Below are 23,030 nucleotides of genomic sequence, written 5' to 3' on the forward strand. Positions count from 1 at the left end.
CTTTCTTGTCAATATGAGGTAGATGAGTCAACATCTTCCTTTCAAATCCTGTAAAGATCATTTTGTGAAGCATTTTGACTAAACAAGACTTCCCAGTAAGGGACAATTTCCTGAAACCTAGTCTACCTTCAGATTTTGTTTACTATTTTTATTTTGAAGGATAAAAAGCTCCTGCAGAAATTAGGAAATAACTTTTTATTTGCCAATTTTCTAGGCCCCCTCCTATGCTTTCCATAACGTGGACTTTAATTAAACAACGGGTTTGCACCTACTGCAGTGAGGCTACAGACAATTCCTTCCTCCTCCAGGGCTACATCATGTTTTTGAGAAGCTGTGGTTATAGCATTAGGAAAGTCTCAAAATGCATTCTTCCAAGATGCATGGATACCAGTCAGGAAAGCAGCAATTCATCCAGGAATTTGGAACTGTAATTAGCCCAGCAGTGGGGAATATCTTCCTTTTTCACCATTTGGAAGATCTACTTGTAAGGTAAAGCTATTCTGAATCTGTGGCTCCAAGAGCTATCCAAGACAGAGGCTAATGCAGTGAGCATGGTCTGGCCCCATGGGGTGTAGAGAAAACTTCACTTCATAAAAAATAAGCCCTCTGGCCAGAAAATTAGTAGGCTTTGGAGCCCTGCTGAGCCCTCAGCCCAAAGGATAGTGGTAGCAATATAAGTTCTGCTGGATGAAGAGTGTAAAGCTGAGAAAAATGTGATGGATTATTGGGGTTGTCAGAGGGATTCAGAGGAAAGATGCAAAGGATTAAGTTGTGATATTAGGAAAAGTGGCTGTTAGTCTTACCTAGGATATTTAGGACACAAATTGGGAGTTTCAAGCCCACTCCGGTATTATGAATGCCAAGCTTCCCAGCAAATGCCATTCCTCTTTCAGGCTTATCACCCATTTCCGATCTGGACTACTTTGCAGCAGGGTGCAGATGAATCTGGGTGACAATTTTCTGAGTTTGTCTCAGGCTACTAAAGTCTACAAAGCCAGTAAGATATGACAGGAAGAATGAAAGGGGCTAGAGCAAATAGCATCAGGAAGAAAAAGCCAAAAATGGCTTAGCTCTGAACCTGAAAGTTACTGACAGGTCAGAGTTAAGACAAGAGGGAGCAGGGTGAGGTCCAAATTCTGGTGGCCAGAAAGCCAAGCAAGGAGTTAATTTATATGCAAGTTTGTTTATTGCCAAACATGGAGCTCGTAAAACAAATGGGTGGGAGAAGTACTGAGTGTGGTGGCTCCCTCTGCTCTATCCTGACTGACATTTTCAGGTTTACTGTGTACATTTGTTTTTCAAAATGAATGTTGAAGTTGCACTGAAGTTCGGAAGTGATTCCATCCCACAGAAATGTAAATTGGAAAGTTGGTTTGAGACTGGCCTTAAGCCACAAAGGCACAAAATATGCTGCAAGCCGTGGAAAAACTCTAACTGCAGGGAAACCTGTGGCAGATTTGCAGTCTAATTGGTTTCCAAAATGGGAACTGATATGCAGTGGTCAGGGAAATACATCCTGAATCCAAACATGTTAATGTGTGTCTTCTACCTGTCTTTATTAATACTGACACTTCACTGGTCGCAGTCCAGTGGTTGCGTACAGTTGGCAGTGACGTAGTAGCACATCCTACTTGAGAACAAAGTATTTCAATTACCACTTGTTACTTAGGGCAGATGAATGTTGAATTTTTAATGGGGGGTTATACAGTATCAGAGGAAATTCAAAAGGTTCAGTGCTCACTTGAGTTGCAATCAGCAATGCTGGCAAGAATTCAGTTGGTGAGCTTGTTTCAGGCATTCTCGAAGGCAGTAATTATGTATGTCACTGATAGTTAAGAAAAATTATTCAACATTGATCAGCAAAACATAAGAGAATTAATTTAGTTCTCTTCCCACAATCTTTTAAACTGATTTATAAACATGCCAGGAGAAAGAGATCATGGAAAAGAATGTGTTAGGAAATAACTTTATTTTGACAGGGAGGTTAAACGGTATGTGATCCAGCTGAATAATGAAAACAAATTAAAAGTCTAATTTAGAAATTATTTTGAATAATGGGCTTATCTTCAAGGATACAGGGCTTTTAATTATGACACTGGATTTTAATGTATTTCACAGAAGTCAAAGTATTTTGCAAGTTTACTTCTGTAGGCAACTGTCCATAGGAAATGCTCATATGTTTCAGTCCCAATTTCTTAGTATTTTGCTTAAAAGGAAAAGCCTATGGCAGTGAGGAACAAAACGATACGATCTCGACTATCTGCTCCAAATCCAAGAACTCATGAAGCAACAGGATGCAAAGCAAACTTCTCACTAACAAAATAGAACAGTAAATAAGAAAGATGAAAGACATCTTATCAAAACAGACCCTTCTATTTTCATTTGCTATTTGTCCCTTTAACAGGGTGCACCGGAGCACTCTAAAGATTAATGGAGTTGCAATTACACGCCGCTGCTGTTTCACTTATCATAATTTGTACACGGCAGTGTAAGTCCCTTGTATTCATGACTTTCCCAGTTTACCCAGAGGGAATAGCTTTGGAACTTCGTACTTCTAACAAACAGGCAGTATTTAGTCTCATGATTAAAGCTTGCCACACTTGCTAAGTGAAAATGAACGTATGCTACAAAAGAAAGCAGGCTATCAACACTGTGGAATCAACTGATGCTCTTTGGTTTTAATACAATTTATTAAAAGCTGTAATTAGAAATACTAAAATTTCAACTTCTTCAGTGTGTTATACCTGTGACTGGAACTCAGATATAGAGTTGGATACATAAATAGAAATATTCTTCCTATTCCAGCTGGAGATCAATTTTATATTTTTGGTTCATGTGATTGAACTGGAAATGATGCATCAACATTTAATGGATCCTAAGTTTTTCAAACTGATTCCTTTCGATATTAAGAATTCATCAAGGCATCTTGATTTGAGCGTTCTGAACAACATTACTTGTGGCATTACCCAATATACAATCCTTGGTGTAAAATCCTCTTGATGTCTGATTACTCTTCATAAGGACCTCATGCTGATTCATTTCAAACTGTGAATTACCTTTAATTCATAGCTTGAACATGCTGCCAAATTTTGTTTTCCATGCTCCCAGGTGGCTGTCCCTGACACAGTGGAGAACTTCCAAAAAGCCATTAGATACTTAGGAAAAGTAGTTAGATGTCATGAAGCACATTTCCATTTTCAAATAGGCTTCTATCAAGTATTATGATAATCTCTGGGATTAGAAAAGCATTGGTATTTACTGAAATGTTTTTAGAACCGTGAAGGAAAATCCTGGCCCAAGTGAAACCAGTGGTGAGGACCCTTCAAAAAATCCTTGCTGAAAGATCACACAAAGGGTGTCAGCTGCTTGTTTGGTTGTTGAGCCCACTGTATCTAGCTGTTCTGCAGCCCCCGCACAGATTGTGTATCATTAAGTATGATGGATAACAAAAACTCTATAAAGATCAAATAAGCTGGTTTTGTTTGCTCCATAAAAATTTGCTGCTCTAAGTTTTTAATGGTTTCCGGTAGTTCACCAAGCCCACAAGAAGAGCCTTTTAATACTGTATTAATACAGTAAGTATAGGAAGTAATTTTGTGACAAGGAAAGAATACCGTTATGATTACATTCTTCTTTTTAGCTAGGCTTTTATGGAAACTACTCAAGACTACTCTGCAGTGCAATTTCGAAACACAGGATGTGCTTGATTAAAAACGTTCTGGGTAGTTTCCAAGTGGACAGAGGCCAAACGCTGACAACCAAAACAGAACAAAAGGACTGGGTGTTTGAGGATGACACACTTGCAATGGTAATTATATAACAGAAACCGAAGTGGAGAGCTGAGTTTGTACCCTCAGATTCATGGAAGCTGATAGAAAATCCTTCTCATACAATTGGTTGTACCTTATCTGTTCCTGCTCACTATGCTTTATAATAAACTAATCGGAGCAGAGAGGCTGAAATCTGACTGCACAACACCCAATGGAGATTAACAGTGAATTTGACATTAAGGGAAGCCAAGCGCCATAGTTTTATATAACCTGATTTCAGCTACAAAAATTCAACAGTGTACGCAAATGTGTGCACATCAGTGTTCAAAATTTCATTTTCAAGATTTTTGAGTAGAAATTTGAATCAGAGGTTAATTACATGCACTCATGTACAACATAGGTGCAGAATTTAGACACAATCCCAACTACGCTATCTTCTATTTTACCTGCTACAAAGCACCAGGGATTTGGTTTCTCCAGCACATGGATGTAATAAAGTACATTGAAATAGTATAAAAAGGTTGAAATTTGTATTTCAGAAAGCTTTACTTAGACAACAAGTCATGTATCTTGCATCCATCTACAAAGTCATTGATCAATTAATCCACCTTGCAGTATGTTGCCTCTATTTGGCCCCCTAAAAACACACATCTGAAAATTAATCTTGCAAAGATTGTACATCCCTTGGTCTGATGCTCCACGATGCCAATGTTTCTGCATCAGAATTCTGTAATGACGTGCAGGCAGCTTGGCTGCTGGAGGATACAGCATCATGAAGGTAAAGTATCTTTGTTCTGCATGCATCCCTCAGCTGGTCGTGCTATAAACCCAGTCAAGCAAGCACATTACTACCAATTCCTACGGATTTTTAACAAAGTCAACAGAATCTATAAGACTGTCACTAGGACCCATGTAAATGGAAAATACAACTTCAGTTTCACTTGAATTGCATGTAAACTTAGAAAAGTTGGGAAATATCTAGAAACATGTGGAGTCACCATCCCTGGATGTGTTTAAAAGGTGTTTAGATGAGGTTCTTAGGGACATGGTTTAGTGCTAGAGTTAGGTTAGGTTATGGTTGGACTTGATGATCCTGAGGGTCTCTTCCAACTGAAATGATTCTATGATCCTATGATTCTATCTCCAGGTTAAAAGGTCTCTAATAAATCATACAGATGAACGAACCCAAATCCAATCACCTTTGATCAAACTGAAATAGAGATAACAGATCCCATTGACAAAATATATTGGGAATTTGTGAGGGATACAATTTTGAAGTCAGTAATATCAAGCTGTGTGGTTGACTGGAGCAGTAAATGTCACTGGGGATAAGCTGGACTCTAATTTCACTCATACACCTTGAAGCTGTCCAATGTTAGAAAACAGAATCGTCCTAAGTACAACTGCAATCTGATAAATACTGTATTATTAAAATACACAATGACTGCAGGAGCTGTCAATCTATTCTGGTTTTATTTGGATCACACTATCCAGCTCTGCTTGATACCATTACGTCTTTCTGCCCCACTCTCTGCTTTAATTTCATTATCTCATCAAGTACTCTAATTCCCAGTGAAAGTGGTGGTAACTGCACATGCAGATCTAAAGAAACAAATTGGCCTTGTAATACCAAGTCTCACATTGGCCTGCCTTCTAACCTCCCAAAGCCCTATGGAAATCCTCAGAAGCTGCCTTAACAATTTTTCTGCAGTAAAAGAGAAAAAGTGATAGTAATGGGTTAGCTGATCTTCATTTGGAAGCTAAAAATAAAAGTAGCTTTATTGCAGCTCTGATCTCTCATGTGTAAAATCTATCACCTACCGTAAGAAGGCAGTTCATTGCAGCAGAAATCTGATTGATAGTACTAGAACTTTAGATCAAGCAGCAGAACAGAGAGCAACTGGTTCATAAAATATACTCAGTGTCTTCAGGTTTTATATGAGGCTTCCTATAGAGAGCTTTGGTCCTATTAAATGCACTATATACCACTGAGCTCTGAAGCACTGTTCTTTTGAAATTCAGCTTATAACTATAAACCATGATTGACAAGTCTATTACTGTTGGTTACAAACTATTGAAATATTGTATTTTATGGTATACTCACTAAAATATTTTTCACAGTGGAATCCAAATACACTTGCTTAAGGAGAAAAATCATTTTAAGATTAAATAGTATTTTATTTTATGGAATGCACTTGATGCTAGGTTTGGATCACTCTGATGTTCTGAAACATAAATGCACCTATTCTGTTACCAACAAGACTGGGTCTAGTTGGTTGGATTCTTTTTTAAAAAAAGCCCTTACTGGAAATCAAATAGCAAAGGGCAAAAATTGATTTAAGTTTCATAAATAACTGCTATTCACGTAAATCAATCTATTTATCATTAGCGTTCCTATGCAATTCTCATTCAATCTGTGGAAAAAACATGTCATTTTAAAATTGAATTAGTCATTTAACCATAATTTTGTAAAACTTTACTCAAGAATCTTTATTTCAATGCAGACTTCCGTGACTTGAACTTATGAATAAAGAACTGGGCCTTCAGAGCCTGGTGAGTACATCAAGGATTTGGCACCCACATCTAGTCTAGTCCTGCAACTCTTAGATCGTCACAGACAAATCACTGAACTCCAACAAGTCCTTTCCTGTACATAAACTTACACTAAGAATCAATATATTTAAATCCGATTTGAAAACCTATTGTAGGTACCTCCACATTGATTTTTCTTCCCCTATAGGGATTTACTTAAAATCACATCCTTAGGAGATTAAGGGCAACCTCTAGAATAATTTTGAAGTACTTTTAAATGTAGATACTGTATTTACACAAATGTCAGTTAAGCCAGTGCATTTCTGTATTCAGTGGTTTAAAACACTTGAAAGAATAGCAGCTCTGAATTGAAATCAGATCCGCACATTTTCATAACTATAAAATCAACAACCTGCTTTTCAAAGTTATTATTTAATTCCTGTTTGAAAATTACTTTGAGATACTGGGGTAAAAGTAAAAACTCAGTTCATTCTCAGCTCACGGCTGCATTTCTGCAGCCTTACACCAGAGAAAAATGGCTTAACACAATGGAGAATTAGCTCTTCCACAATTTTCAACTGTCATATTTATAGATCATCTGTGATTTTCAGCTGTTTCAAAGTGTATGAAACTCAAGATCAGCTTTTCAACACCAGCTAGCAGAATCATTCTGTATGATGTGTTTTACTCTCACTATATGAATGTAAAAATTCCTGCATCATCTGTTCACTGGGTTGCATTTTCTATTGTAAGAGGCTTAGTATCTGATGAGAGAACCATAAAAGTGATTTAATTTTGGCAAGCTGTACGACTAAAATCAGCATTATTTCTGCTTAATAAACTCATCTTTCACACATACCTCTGTTAGCTAATGCTTAAAAAGAAGAAACAGTAATAAGCACTGAAAATATAAAACTGGTTTATGGCTAATTTTTAAGGACTACTGAGAACACCTGAACACCAGGACAAGATTATGAGCAGAGCTGGATTTTAGTTACCTTTGGAGAAATAAGCTCATTCTTCACGATAAATTCAAAATGAGACTTAAAGCTGGAAATAATAATACTTACGACTTTTGTGGCACTGACTTGGTTGCAACTTTCCCTGCTGGATCACTCCACTCTGCAAACAAAGGAAACACATTTTCAAATGTCAAAAGATTACTGTAGAATTAAAATGCACCCAAAGCTGTCAGCCCATCTAATTATACTTGGTTTCACAACATGCCACAATGCATAACATGTAATAAAAAAAATTGAACAGATCTGCTTTAGCACCACAGAAATTAATTTTTTAGCCTTTGTTTTAATAATGTTAGGCGGGAAAAAAAACACAAAACAAAACAAAAAACAAACATCCAACCCTGTTAGGACTAGGACGATAAAGACCTACTTTGTACATTGTATCCTGAGGTCAGATGTTGGGAGTCCTACAAATAAGAACACACACAATGTCAGCATTAGTTAAGTAAGATGAAGAAGGTAAACCGTATCTCAGCTTTCTAGATTAAGGGCACTGGCATTGCACAGACAGGGAAGGAGATGGGACAGGCACAGGATGGTGTGATTCCTAAGGCAGCACCAGTGACATTAGTTGATAAAAACATTAACTGTGGAGACAGAGCACCACTGAGGGACCTTCCCACAGTTCAGACAAGAGCTTGTCCTAAATCTAGGTACCCCTTCAGGGAGATACTGCCCAGATTTATACCCACAGTGGCCCCAGCCTTCTCCAGGTTTGGCCATGGAGGCAGGTATGAGCCATCTAGGATGCACAACACATCGCAGCACAAATGCAACTATGCATTAAATTCAGCACCACTGCCCTTCTTTTTTGATTTCAATGCTTGGAAACACAGGCATCGTTTATTGATAGTCGCAGTTTTTATTTGGACCGTGACACATAGGATTTGATAAAGACGCATGAAGCAGATCATCACCTGATGGAAAGTGTTCCAAATCCAATGAAATCAATGGAAGTACAACAACTTCAAACCAGCAAAGAAGCTGGCTTGTCACACGGAGCATGCTAATGCCAGGATTCTTGCTGGCTCACAATAACTAAGCTGCTTCCTTAATGTCAAAGTGTTTTCACGCTTAGCTTTTCTCTTGCCTTTATAGTCCACAGTGATTGTAATCAGCTTTCCTTCCAAGCAGAGTTTGATCATTAAAAATTAAGGTGTTATTTACAACCTCATCTTACAGCCAGGCACTACTTTGCTGGAAGTGTTAGTTCTGTAGGATGTTAAAGTCATTAAAGCTCTCACTGCACTTCCTCTTAGGGCATTATTAGTTCCTAATATTATACTGTGATGTCAGTCAGTCCCTTGTGAAGTAAATCATGCCCTAAGAGTAAACATGGCACTTTAAATTTGAATGTCAAAAGGATAAATTGTTCTGATAAGTTCCGCCTTTTTTAGCACACTTTTAAAACTAGTTTCTCATGAGGATATTTTTTTTAAATAGTTAAATTGAGAACTTCTAATAGTGCCGGCCTTTGATTTATATGGCTGCATAATCCAGCCACATTATGGCTAAGATCTATAATTTGGCTAGCTATAATTGATTTAATGTGATGTTCTGAAGAGACACTTCTGTTGTATTTTTTAAAGTAAAACTAGTAAACTTGGAAACACTTATGTGCTTGCCTATTTGGTTTGAAAAAAACAAACCAAAACAACCCCCCCAAACAACTAATTTATATTTTGTATTGAAGTGATATGGTCAAGAATTTTAGCACCAACATCTAATGTGCCCAGAAATTAACTTTGATGTGGATCTTAAAAGTTCAAAGCAAACTTAATAGAAACAGAAAAGCAAACCAAAATTTAGGTTCTCTGAACCGATGCTTATACTGCTGCCAATAGAGATAGTGGCAGCCTGCAGGACTTTGACCAGTTTCTATAGGGCCCATGAAAAATGGAACACTAAATTAATAGGTGGCATAATTAAAAAAAAACCCAAACACTTCAAGTGGGCAAAACCCTCTGCTCTGACTGTATTCACACAAGTCAGACTCCATTTTCACCTAAATGGGTTCAACTGACTTTAACCCAATTTGCAATGAGAATTATACTCTTGTGTGATTATGACTTCTGATTCTTAATGCTGCGGCAGTTAATTACAGAGGCACTGGCAGTGCTAGACAGTAACAATCACATTCCATGAAAATAAGGCATTCTGGGCACTGCCTTTATTTTTTTAGAAGCCACAGATACTGCTAATTTCATACAATTTCCAATTAAGTATGGAGGCTGCATTTCAGATAGGGAAATATCTGCCAAACAGATAAAATCAGTAAGAGAAAAATCACATTCCAGTTTCTAACACAGGATACAATCGCTTGAACCATAATGCCAAGTACCACCACTTTTATAAAGCTATTTTCCTAGGTCCTGCCTTTAAAAAGAAACTTTTATGTAGCTCAATGTCAGACTAGTGTAGATTTCCCACCCTGGGGAAGTTGGCTCCCCTTCACTAAACATCATCAGCTCACAGTTGTTCAGGTCCCAGCAAAAGACACCTTCTGCAATAACTGCCCGGGGTACAAGCTTCATTTCTAACAGTGCTAGAAGAATAATAGCTAGAAGGCAACAGTGGAATTTGGGCTAAAGGCACATTCAAACCATAAGACGTAACGATTCACCGCATGTCAGGTGAACTGCAGGTGTTCTTCAGGCACGTGATTTTGACATGGCAAGTGCTGAGTGTGTGCTTCTAACAAAGCCAATGCTGAGGATCGCACTGCACAACTTCGTGTGCCCCTGGAACGTGCGCACAGATGCCATCACACTCTTCACATGCAGGAACATTTTAAGTCACTGTAATATGATCATGCAGCCCAACCCTCATCATGCAGTCAGTCACTAAGTAGGAACAAATGACCATTTCAGCCACTGCATTGCATAAAAAATAGTGGAACAAACCCAAACAAAGAGAATATGTTGTACTTGATGTAGAAAGGCTGTTATAACAACAAAGTTCATTTTGTGTCTGCTGTAACTTTTGCAGCTTTAAATAAACAATCCTACTAATAACAACAGTCTAATTGGGAATTTCCAACTAAAAATAGTCTTAGAATTTTTTGAAAATGGAATCAATTACAAAAATAAACTCCAGCAAAGACCACTCAATAGAACAGAATGTTAATCAGGTCACTGGTAACAGCCTTCTTGTACCTTGCTTGGGATAGAAAACTTGGTCTGCTCAGCCTTGCCAGGAGTGTGAATAGCAGTAAGAGGAGGAGGCCAGGAATGGGTCATCTCCTAGGGAAGAAAAAGAAACAGGTTTTTGAAAACAGATTTATGTACATAAAGAAGAGAGGAAAAAAATGATCATGTATTCTCCACTGAGCCTGGAGATGCAATTGGTTAAGAAAGCATCACCACCCATCCTTATGTGGAAGATGAACAACTTAACTACCCAACAGGCAGCACGTCCTAGGAACAAGGGTATGGACACATTTTACTCTTGAAAATTCTGACCATCTATGTCTTCATGAGGTGGCAGCTGACTCCACTGTGTGATCAGCCTGTCAAGCTGTTTGAATGAAGCCATCACAGGTACAGAACAGGGTTTTGCCTGTAAAGCACACGCAGGAAGGGGATCCTTCCTGTAAAGCACTGGATACAACTCTATAGAGGATTGAATGGCAAAAGACAACCCTATTCAAGGTTGCAGAGTGGCAAAATAAACCAGAGGCATGTCTAGAAAAAGCTGGAGCAGGCTTGCAGCATGAATGCCTGCTGTAGAAGAGAGTGGGGACAGTGTCCTGTGCACCAAAGCATCTTCTCATAGCGCTGGCCACAGGCACTGATAGGTGTGCAATATCCAACATTTTAAAACAAGGGACTGAGAGATTAGGTGATTTGCACAGAGTTACACAGAAAGCTCGTACTTAACTAGGAAATCCAAGTCTCTGGTGAAGACCAGCCTACCAGACCATCTAAGCAACAGGCAGATTTTCTACATCAATGTTTTAATCAATCATTTGTACATGCATGTTCCAGGTGTCTTCAAGGAAATCACCTGGGTGCCCATGGCAGCAGAAGAGACAGTGCACACCCTGCTTTTCCACAATGAAGTCTGGAACTTCCACCCTTGAGCTCAGTGGGAACAGACGGGGCTTGTGTTCACAGGAGGGGGAAAAATCAGTAAAACAGAGAAACTGCAAAAGTGTTGTTTTAGGCAGAGTTTGTAAATGCACTTTTAATGAGTGTGTTTTATGGTAGATGCTGCTCCATTCTTTCTTTATTTTTAATTTAATAAATATTCAGAGAGGCAGTAACACTTGTCTCTAGCAATCTATCTTTGTCTTGGTTGTTTTTCTTTGCCTACAAGGCTCAGAAAGGATTATTGCTTGAGACACAGGAGACAAAGAGCAAAAGAACATCTGATCTAGGAAATTTTGCACACAATTGTCATAATCCTGACAGCAGCAAACTAAACTTCCCAGCTACTATTTCATACTGGTCAAGCCCAGGGCCAGTTAAAACAAAGCTTATGAACACACAAGTTTCTGCAGGTAACGTGGCAACCACTGCAGATGCTCCACAAATAAAAATATAACATAATAACATTAATTAAATAAGATCTAACTGTTGTCAAGAGGGCAGTGTGGTGGGTGCACTTGGGCTGAATGGGTGACTACAGCTGCATGCTAACGTGTGATTCAGTGCAGATACAGCCAGCAAGTTTCAGGTCTCCAGTTGTACCCCACAAATCATGCGTTATATAGGAGGTTAGAAGAGAGAAAGGAAAACTAGGCACCATGGTTTTCAGTCAATGGGACAGGTGGACATACAAACTTGCCCCAAGCTCCTGTTAGGCTCTGTTATTTTATTGAAGCCCATCCAGGGCAGGAACGTCTGGCTGAGCCCCGCAAAGGACAGAGCCCAGGAACAAACACTATGGAGACATGTCCTCATGCAGTCCTGGCAGAGGGACAGGGGAGAATGCAGATGTCTCTGCCCTCCTGAAAGAGCTTTTGGGTTTCTGCCTGTGGAGCTCAGGGCCTGTTTTCATTGCACAAAGCCCAAACGGTGGCAATGAGGAGGAAAAAGGCAGCTCATGAACAGCTCATCCCACCTGGTGGGTGAGACTGTGGCAGCTTGGTGCAAAGACGAGAAGTAACTATTATATTGCACTGATTGTTTGACCTCTGCACAGAGGAAAGCAGAAAAAGATTTAAGCATTCGGTGAACTTTTCTGTGAGATAATATAATCCAAATCCTGCATGCCTCTGCCAAATCCCATACCATAGAGGTTGCTTTGTGGCAAATCTCTTCATAGCAAAACGATGAAAGAGAGACTATATCACATAATTAAAAGAGGGGCAGGCAGCCTGATTGAAGGCAGAAATGAAGCATATTCTAGAACTGCAATTATAGGCTTGGCCTCAGTCACTTTTTGCCCATGCATAAAAGGCTGGAGAGAAAGACTAGGATTCATGGGAAAGTGATACGAGCAAAAAAATCAGAATATTCAGTATCATAATGCATCTAGTGTTCACTGGGTATCAACTCAGCAGGCTTAAGTGTAAGCAAATTCAACCATCTCCCTGTTAGGGGACACCTGAACAAAAACAGCAGGAAAAGGAAAAATGAGTCTGCTATTATTTGAGGAAATTCAATTACAAGGTAAGAAATTGTGACCCCACTGAGGTCAGAAGCAACTACAGTGAAGTCAACTACAGTGAGGTCAGGACTATCCAATCTACATGTTTACAGAGTGACCTTCAAAGTCCATTTCATGGTTTCAAGCTACTACATTGAAGGATTTCACTTCAATTATCAGTGTAATAAAAATTATCGCATAGAAAAGTCCAGATAGGATCACACATGCAAAACAATACGAGTATTTAAAGCTCGATGTATAAACAAACACTGTGTGGAAGTGGTGAAGAAGCATTAATATATAGTTAAAGAGACACATCTACATCTTTGTACAGATAGGTGCCACAGCACTGTTGACCAATAAATCCTGAATGATCATCGAAAAAGTTTTGATTTTACCCAAGTGAAAAATGTCCCTACAAAATGTATGGGCAGCAACCCCATACTGACCACTAGGCAGCTGCAGATGATACGCAGAGCAGCTCTGAGCTCCAGCCTGACACGCAAAACCCACGCTTGTTTTTTTCAGGGAAGGGGCAAAACCCCAAGCCCGCATCCTGCAGAGGTGGGACTGTCTGCTGAACTCTGCTCTGCTCCTTAAGCACACGCACATTACTCTGGAGAAGCAGCAGAAAGGATGTCATTTGTTTAATCATCTACATGGCTTCAGCATTCTTCGCTACGCCCCAATTTCTTTTAGAGGTCACTCATATTTAAGTACTCGCTAAGCTCTGTTTTGTTTAACTTGTGAAATCTGATCTATCTACCTTCTAACATGTTATGACTATAAAGAACCACACAGATAGCGTGTGTGTTGTGTATGCATCCGTTAAGATGTGTATATATAAGCATCTTGGTTTGTAAATACCCAGGGAAGTAGGCAGGGAATTGCATTTTTTTTGTCTTCCCCAGGAAAAGTTAAAAAAACTTCAATCAATCCAAATTTGGAAGTATTTAGAAATTCCTGGAAGTAATAATAATAAAACCAAGCATATGAAATGCTTTAAAGAGGAATTTAATGGAAACAAAGTAATCCCACAAAATTGAGTTAGGATTTATTTTCACATGGTTTGGACTTAAAATAATTCCAAAATCATGTTAACTGTTGGAGTGGGTAGATGACTGCTATGGAAGCACGTATTTTTTTATAGACCTGGAGATTAAATGAGAAAGTAAACCTGCACAGTTTGTTGGCTTAAAAGTCACTGTGGTCCTCTGATGTAACATCAAGCATCCTCCTCTCTGAAAATTATTTAAACATTGTTTTAATTGACTCCATGTGCTTTATTTATTTGAATTAGGCACGCTCATCTCTTCAGCTAAGTCTGTTTTTTTCAGCTACAAAAGCCCTCAGGTAAGTAACTAAGAAGGACACATGCCGACGCAATCTAATGAATCACCAAAATACAACTACTCCAAGCAAACTTTAAGTGCTGCAGAGGTACAAGGCCAAATCCCAATTTGAATGGAAGGAGAGGGCTGGGGAAGGATTTAAACTTTCAAGTTTTAAGGAAAAGGTCAGAGTGAGAGAACTGAGTACAGGGGATATGGTGCAGATGGTAAATAGCTTTACAAAACCAGACCCTAAAATTAATAGCCACCTTCAAGATTTATTTCCTTGCTCTGTATTTAATTTCTCCATCATTTCCTTCCCGTTCAAAAGAAAGTGTGCAGTGTTTTAAACACAGATAAAAGCACTTAGGCTGTGTACTTTGCGTCCCTACTGAGGCAGCTTCCCTTCCCACAGCGCTCTCTAAACTCCTCAGCCTGCTCCAATTTGACGTCTCCCAGGACACAGAGCTCATGCTGCTTCCCTTGGGAGAACTGAGGGGAGACATGAGAACAGTCTTCAATTACAGAAAGAGCTGTTGCTAAAGGAGAGATTAATCTGTTCTCCAATTTTACGGTGAAGATGAACTTAAATTGCAGCCAGCAAGATTCCAGTTAGACGTAAGAAAAAGCTCTGTAATGGTAAGGACCGCGCAACACTGAAACAGCTTGTGCAGAGCGCTACAGACTGCACCTTTGGAGGAACGCACTTAAGAACAGATTAGCACACATCAGTCAGGAATGGCTTAGGCAGAACTGAATCCTGCATTGGTACAAGGATGTGCAGTAGAGGATGAGATTTCTAAGATCCTTCCCAGCCCTTTTTCTTATTCTGTAGTTTGTTAGATCTCTGTTGGCCAAATCCCACCCTTACTGCCTCCCTTGTGGAGAGGAGATCCAAAAAAAAGGCAGAAGAAGAAAGCAACAACACCAGCGTTTTCCTTCTGTGGCACTGGAGTCCACAAAGAGTTTAAGGACCAACACTTTGCCCACATCATTAGAAGGCAGCCAGAGGAGCAGCCCTGCACAGATTGCTAGTAATAAATGCACTGCTGCTAAAGAGACTTTACCTGTGGTATTCTCTCTGTCAGCTGCCCTCCTCATTCCTTTTAACTCTTTGCTAAATCTGTTGCTTTAAACTTTCTCCACTTTTCAGTTGTACAGTATTTTAGAGTTGCATTCAGAAAAAAAATAATATATAATGAACAGATGTTCTAAGGTTATTACAAACTTGACATTACAGCTTGTGCTAAGCAACCTACTGCCTTGATGGAATAAAGATAACCAAGTGATTTACCATTTATTAAAGCCTCTATTAATGATTTATTAAAGTTTTATTAACTATTTATCAATGGAATCTTAATAAAAAGTGTCTCTCTTCACAGTATCTTTCTGCATTTATACAAACCTGATCAAACTCTCTCTGCTAGGAAGCCAATAATACATGAGGGGCATCCGCATTTTATGTGTGCGATGCATACTGAATTACAAAACATCTCAACCCCTTTCATCTTTGGGGAAAAGGCTAAAGAATGAATATATAAATATATACTTACACATGTTCAAGTAAACGACACTAAAGCCTAAAGGAACACAAAAGCAATAAAACTATGGGTTGTTTCTCATTCATATTCCTTATGAAGGAATGGAAGCCTGCATGAGTAGTTGGGAATATTCTGACCAGTAATCTGGCCTGTTTTATACTGGGTCAAAGGCTTCCTGAGGAAGGGATTTTGATACATTGTCATTCTTGACAGACACATGATAGATAAATTCATGGATATGCATTTGATTATTATGTTTCAGCACTTAAAAGAATTCTCGGCATCAAAGGCATCCCACATCGTTTTCCTGCAAGGGGGAAGAACAACAACAACAAAAGACTTTAGTGATGGCCTGATGGCCTCCAAGAGAAAGTCAGTTTTCCTGATCTGAATGTTAAAGCAGGAAACTTTTTACTCATGCAAATGTTTTATTACCAGTGGCTAGTGCCCAGTATTTTTGGAGGAATAATGCAGCAGCACCTGCAATGATGCCTTTGTCATACTGAAATTTATCTTGCTACTGTACCAAAAACTACTAAAAAGCCATTTAGAAATGTGGTGCATACGTATGCAGATTTACTACTGAAAAGCTAGAGTTTATTCTACAAAAAAGCAGTCATTTGTCTGACCATAATCTAAAACTACAGTGTTCACCTTGTGGGTTTTATCAATGACAACAAATAAGTTTCCTTTGCCCAACTGAAGAATGGGATGCATTCCATTCCTCCCACAGTAAAGTAATAGTCCTCTCCATATTAACAAGAAGGGGAAGGACAGACAAAAATTACATTCACTGAAAATGAATAGAGAAATTGCTTTAGAACCCAACAGCTGTTGACTATAAACTTTACAGCATTTGTTTTCCTTTCCTACTTTGTTAACATTTGGAAATCCACAAAGACAGTGATAGCAATATGAACATCTTTTTCTGTTGAGCTTCTCAATACTCTCTGACTACCATATACCTCACACTTTTCAATATCTTTTCCTCATACTGTAGCTTTTATAACTAACAGCACTCATATTCTTTGCTTAGAGCATTTAGAAGACAATAAAAAATAGCAAGTCATGATTGATGTACTTATTGCTCTAATCATCTTGTGTATGAGAACAAAACCAAAGTTCCATTACAGTGAGAAGGTATCTCAGCTCAAGAGGTTGTTTTAGGAGGAGAGTAATGAAGCTACACCAGATGAACCCACAACCAGATTTCCAATTTAACAAGTCCAACACAATCCTAAAAGTAACCACAGCCTACATAACAGTGTGCCTATACTGTCAAATGTTTTAGCTCCCTGCAGGGTCCTGAGCCCCAAGTGGTCCATGCTGTGCATATAATAGTTCATTCCAAAGGCTCCTCTGTGAAACAGGTTGGACACTTCTCTCCAAGGTGGATTATAATAATTTTCTTCAGGATTCACCTCAGGAATGTTATATGGTCAAAACTTGTCCTGAATGTGGCTCATGCTGCCCAGGACAATCCTTCAATTCAATCCCAAATTGGTTTTGTGCCCTCAAGCACCTTCTCACATGTTCTTGGCATTTTCAGGAACATGCACCAGAACTCCCTGAGGGTCCTACTATAGACACATCATTATGGTGAACTGCAACAAAACAAGAGATCTGTAGCAGCTGTATCCCTACCCTTGTCAGAGTTAGGTTATCTGTATGAGTAAAGTGCAGGAAGGACATGGGGGGTTCACAGAAAATAATCGGGGAAACAGAATCACACTGTGTCAAAAAATGAAAAAAGGACTTTCCAGGAAGCACGCGGGACAGCCCTCTCGACAAGTTTTATATGATGAGACAGAATTAGAAGTTCTGTAGAAAAAAGGAGGCCTGAGAAATCACAAAGTCCAAGGCAGATGTCTCTCTGACCCACTGTCTTTGTCTTCGACCATTCAGTAAGCCTTCCAGTCAAAGTCCAGATGAGCAGGAGCCAGTGTCGTCATTGTAACAAACCACGAGCCTTCAAAGAGAGGCATGTACTGACCAGGAATAAGGACACTGAGGTAAGTCCACTTCCTACCCAGGAGGCGTCTTCTCTACTTGCAGAATATGTGGGGTTTGTGAAGGATAGGCTGTAATGGCTGCATGCAAGGAGAGGATGATCAGAGCTTTGACGTTTTGCCAAGCACATGTGAGATGCTGGGCCATGTGATCTATATCCATATTCCCACATAACTCTTCTTCTGGACAGACCTGTTGATGGGTCAGGAACATGGAACTGACTGCCAGAATGAGTCACACTCAGGTCCTGCTTATCTAGGATGCTGGCAGGCAATGGTCAGTGCTGTGTCTTTCACAGAGCATTTCAAGAACATCAAAATAATTGTGAGGGTAAAATCCTGATCCTCCATACTTACTGATTCTCAGCTGTACTGAGATCCTGTCTGTTTAATGCTGCTTCCAGAACAGGGTATTCAATTAACATCAGCAAACACCAGTTTTAGAGTCCTAAAAATTCATGATGTGTCCATAAATATTCAGGTCCTTGGAGTTACAAGTACTAAACCCACTTCCCAAAAGCTAGTGTAACCTTCATCTGTCACTCCCGGTAACTAAACTCATGACTTAGTTGCCCAATACACACTACCAGAGTCTTGCTGTGGCCAGCATGGCCAATGCAATACCTCCCATTCTTGGCAGCTTCTCATCCCCACTGAGATGCACAGCCATATCCCATTGATTTTATTTATTCAAAATAATACTTGCTGGTAACCATCTCCAGGGATGGCACATCTAATGTTCATGAGGGGCCCAAGAGATAGGAAGTATGCATTGAACTGTTAAATACAACATAACATCCTGGCAGTACAACACTATAATATAAACAAAGGCACAATAAGTAATAAAAACCTAATTATTTCAAAAGTTACTAATACCAACATATAATTTCATCTCTGCGATTTAAAAAACATTGGCAACATTTCTCCAAGTAAATAAGCAACTGTGTTTTGAAACTATTCACTGCTGGCACTTGTTTAAGGGAATCTGGTAATTTGTTCCATCCATCCTGAGCTTCAGAAGCAAAAAAGCATGTCTTGAATTGCCTGTTTTCTTCTGTGAAACTTAGGGTTCACACCAAGAGGAGAGCAGAACTATAATTTAGTTACAAAACAAGACTGCACCTACCCCGAGGCACTCCACTGTGCACATTTATACAATACATTACACCATCTCCTTTACATTGCCAGATGTAATCAATTAATGTGTTTTTTTCACACAAAATATAACAGTGAATTATGTAGTCGCATGACAAGACCTTATCCATGTAATTTATTGCAAAACATATTTAATTTCTGAAGCCACTTATGCCAACGTCATTAAAAAATAAAATCTCCAAATTCAATATCAGGCAAAATTAAATTACTAAACTACAAAACTTCTCATTCTGTAGGCTTAGCACAGAAACTGTTTCAGTTTTACATTGTGCACTAAGTTTTCGACCCTTGTAACCAGCTTATAACCCACATCCTGACAATATGATGAAACTGACTCTGTAAAACCATCAAGAATTTGAAAGCAGCAACTTGCGCCAGAAGACACCAGCTTTAGTCTTAAATCTGGACCACCAATTATCTGAAATAGCATATAGGGGGAAATAAAGAAACCAGGTTAGGCAACTTATTTGAGTTTAAAGCTGAATTCTTTTGCTTTAGTCATGATTCGCTTTCATTACAATTGGACTCCAAGTTGTTACTCATCAAATACAAAGAAGCTACCACACACTGCTGTACAACACACATTGAAATCTTTCACAAAAGCTGTTTTTTTGCCTTCAAAACCAAGACTCTGCCAGATCTTTTTTATTCTGCTTACCACACAAGCAGTATTGCTGCATGGGTTTTCCTAAGGGCTTGTGCCAGCGCAGCATTTCTTTTTAATGTTGAGCGTTCCCCTCATACATTGTCTCATCGGTGCCTCAGCTGTAATGCCATTAAAATAGTGGTCAGAGGCTGAAGCAACGGCACAGTGAACACCTAGAAAAGCTCAAATCTGCTCTTACAAAAGTGGTCCTTTTTTCACTATTTCCTTTTCTCAATCTTTGTGATGCTCTCTCTAACATGTGTCCCAGTTGAAAACTTGCTTCTCCCTTAGTGTAAGAATAATGCACTCTCCCCCACAGAGTATGATTATCTTCCCAGTGCCTACATCAGAGACTATGAATGCTCTGAGGGCAAAGACTCTCTCATTTTTTGTCTTATGCAATACTTAGGGCAGTGGTGGAACATCTGAATATTGGCTGGAAATTTGGAACAGTGAATATCATCTGGAAGATTCTGGGTGGACAACATAGCCAGCTTGATCAGCATTCAGTGAGCCCTGGAGGGACAGAAAACTTCAAACTGAAGCTTGAACGTTGGATTCTCTAATTTGGCACCCTGTTTTTTTTTGCAAGGTTAAAAGCTTAGCACATTTGCAAAAAAATATACTATAGGATCTGGCCTGTAACAGAGAGGGAGAGTCATTGCTGTCTCTCACACTCAACCCTTTAATTTCTTCTCTTACAGAAAGATCTAGGCAGCCATTTGAAACCCTATCATGCGACCTGGCATTTATTATAGTAATCTTAGCTTTTGGAAAAGAACAAACATTTCAGTCTGGATTTCTTTTTCCTCACTTGTGCCTTGAAGCAGGTCTGTTCCTGCATCTGTGTGTCCTGTAAATCACGCCAACATTCCCCTTTGATCCACTCTTGCTAAGCTAACAGGTGTAGAAAAAATGAATATATGTTACAGAAGATGTTTTGATACAACATATACTTTTTTTTGGCATGTTAGTCTTACCCAAATAAGTCAGCTTAAAGAGTAAAGAAAATCGAAGCCAAAACATCCTGAGGTCTTTTTTGATCTCCCTTAAGGTATGGAGGCTTCAGAGCATTTCTGGGAGACAGGTTCCCACCATCACACGCACCCATCTGATTCCTCATTTCTTAGCTCGTGCTTTCTTACAAAGCTAGTAAGTCTGACATCAGAAACATTAAATACTCAGAACAGCAACTAAGACGTATGACAGCTGAAGATGCTTGGTCCCACACAGAGCAGTCCTGATGTCTGAAAATGGCATGTTCAGACTATACATCAGATTAATATAGTCTCTTCCCATGCCTGCGTTTTTTAAAACCTTCTGACAACAAACTACATTGAAACAAATGGATTCCTAAAAACAGGGCTGGAAAAGGGCAAAGTCCATAACCTTCCTGTCTCCAAATACTACACTACTTCGTTTCCCACAGGAAAGCTAGTGAATAGGACGCCAATCTACAGCATCACAATGCAGTAACTGTGGTGTTCCAGCATTTAAAAACTATAGATCTACATTACTAGACGATGACATGTATTGTCTTTGTTGCTTCTAGATGGCCAAAAAGGAAGAGCAAACGGTTCATTAGTAATAGTTTATCAGGGGTCATACAAGCAATCTGGAACAAACTTGGCGCAAGCCCCAAGACAAGACCACCCAGCAGACCCATGCTTAGCTCTGAGCATTTAGTGCTGTTTGCAACTCCAGCTGGTGTCAAACACTCACAATTACCAGTTATCATTCAAAGACAAACTGGAATAAACCTGCCAAAGAATACTTTTTTTCTTTTTTAATTAAAGTACAAAATACAATGTATTATTACATTCAAGCAACCATCAAAAAGAGTTGTTGAGAGACAAAGGCTAGATGCAGTAACACGGCATTCTTTTTGAAGGGTAACTCGTGTTACAAGTGAAAGTCGCTATAAAATGACAATGTTGCTGCAAAAGGAGACAGAATTATATATTTAGGCAAATTCCCAGACTAAGCCTTTTCAAAGAGCACAAACAGTTAGTCTAACATTCCTTAGGGTTCCTGTATCCTTTCAAACATGATAGCTTTCTTGTAGTTTACACTTATCATATTAAGAAAAATGGTAATGAGGAGATCATGACAACTTCTTTTAAAAGCAACAATGACTCAATTGCCAAGGAAAAAAAGGAGTGATAACTGTTTTCATGGCAAGAAGCCTCCAGTGAACGCCTCACTGTTGAAGCTGTGTTCTTTGTTTTTGTCTGAACTCAGGAATGACAAGGGGCTGCTCTTTAAAAAAATCTCAGCACTAGTTTTCATTTGATTGGTACAATACTCTTTTTTTGTCAGATAAACTGGCAGCTCAGACCTCTTATTGAAAAGATTAGGGACTCAGGAGGTTAGAAATAATAAAATACTGGAATAACCAGGAAGGGATTAATTGGCTTGATTTTAAAAAAGAAAAAAATCACTACTAGGGATGTTCCCTACAAACCAAACACCAAGTTGTTTTTTTTTTTTTAAGGCTCAGAAGAGTATTTTTAAAGGTTACTGTGCCTTGGGGTACACAAACAATGTATTATTTAGCAAGATATACTCATAGCAAAGAAATGAATGGGCTCCATAGTCCAAAAGGGTCTTTAACACTCCGTGCTGGTGCAGTAAATTCCATCAGAAGATCTCAAAGCATTCCCCACATGAGATCACTACTCACCATTTTCCAGCTTGGCTCCAGAGGTGAAATTTTGTTGATGCCTTAAATCACCCATTCAACCAGCATCAAACACAACCACCACCCCACCCTTTTTTTTTTTTCCCATTAGCAAGTCTCCTAAGTCCATGTCATCTGCAAAATACAAGTAGGCACTATTTTCACCTCTCCCCCAAAAATGTTTGCTTAGATGTTGCAGAGAAATTTTGGAATAGATAAATTATTTAGAGAAGAGCTGTAAACTGTTGAGAACAGGGTTTCTAGTGACACCTACACCACAGCCCTCGCCCTGGAAAGCCAAACAGTGACATCTGTGGCAGGTACAATAAACAGCCCATGCAGAAAGTTGAACAAACATAAATAAGGTCAATTAGGTCTGAACTTCAGATTCATGTTTGTAGTCAGGTTTTGTCTCCTGCCTCCAAACAGTGGTCAACAAACACCTCAATGCTTTGAACTAATAAACCCATCTTCCTTTCTAATGCTACAGCCTGACATTTTCTTTAGCTAAATTTTGCAAGGCTGGGTGCCTGTATGACTGCTTTTAAATCAAAAAGAAATGTAAAAAATTCCTTGGGAAAAAAAAGAATAAAAACATTCTGGTCAGATTTTTTAGCTATCCAAAGAAATTGTTACACAGTTGACATAAATCAATGTGGCAGGATCTACAGGCTAATTAAACAAATGTGACAATTTTACTGTGACAATTTAAAAACGCTCAAAAGTGCCTCCTACCCACAGTGTGTATTCTT

At 39.0% G+C, this 23,030-nt stretch overlaps 1 protein-coding gene across 1 annotated transcript in view; it reads right to left on the reverse strand.

Moving 5' to 3' along the window:
* AFF2 (ALF transcription elongation factor 2) overlaps positions 1 to 23,030 on the reverse strand; it is a gene marked incomplete at its 3' end in the record, with an annotated part of 325,091 nt that overhangs the window by 114,155 nt on the left and 187,906 nt on the right. The window contains exons 5-7 of the mRNA XM_080352396.1: positions 10,480 to 10,566; positions 7,695 to 7,731; positions 7,373 to 7,424 (exon numbers count right to left, since the gene is read on the reverse strand). Coding sequence (XP_080208522.1) covers positions 7,373 to 7,424; positions 7,695 to 7,731; positions 10,480 to 10,566 — 176 coding nt within the window. The remainder of the gene's footprint in view (positions 1 to 7,372; positions 7,425 to 7,694; positions 7,732 to 10,479; positions 10,567 to 23,030) is intronic.

Source organism: Nesoenas mayeri, assembly GCF_963082525.1.
Source record: "Nesoenas mayeri genome assembly, chromosome: 13".
Taxonomy (NCBI): domain Eukaryota; kingdom Metazoa; phylum Chordata; class Aves; order Columbiformes; family Columbidae; genus Nesoenas; species Nesoenas mayeri.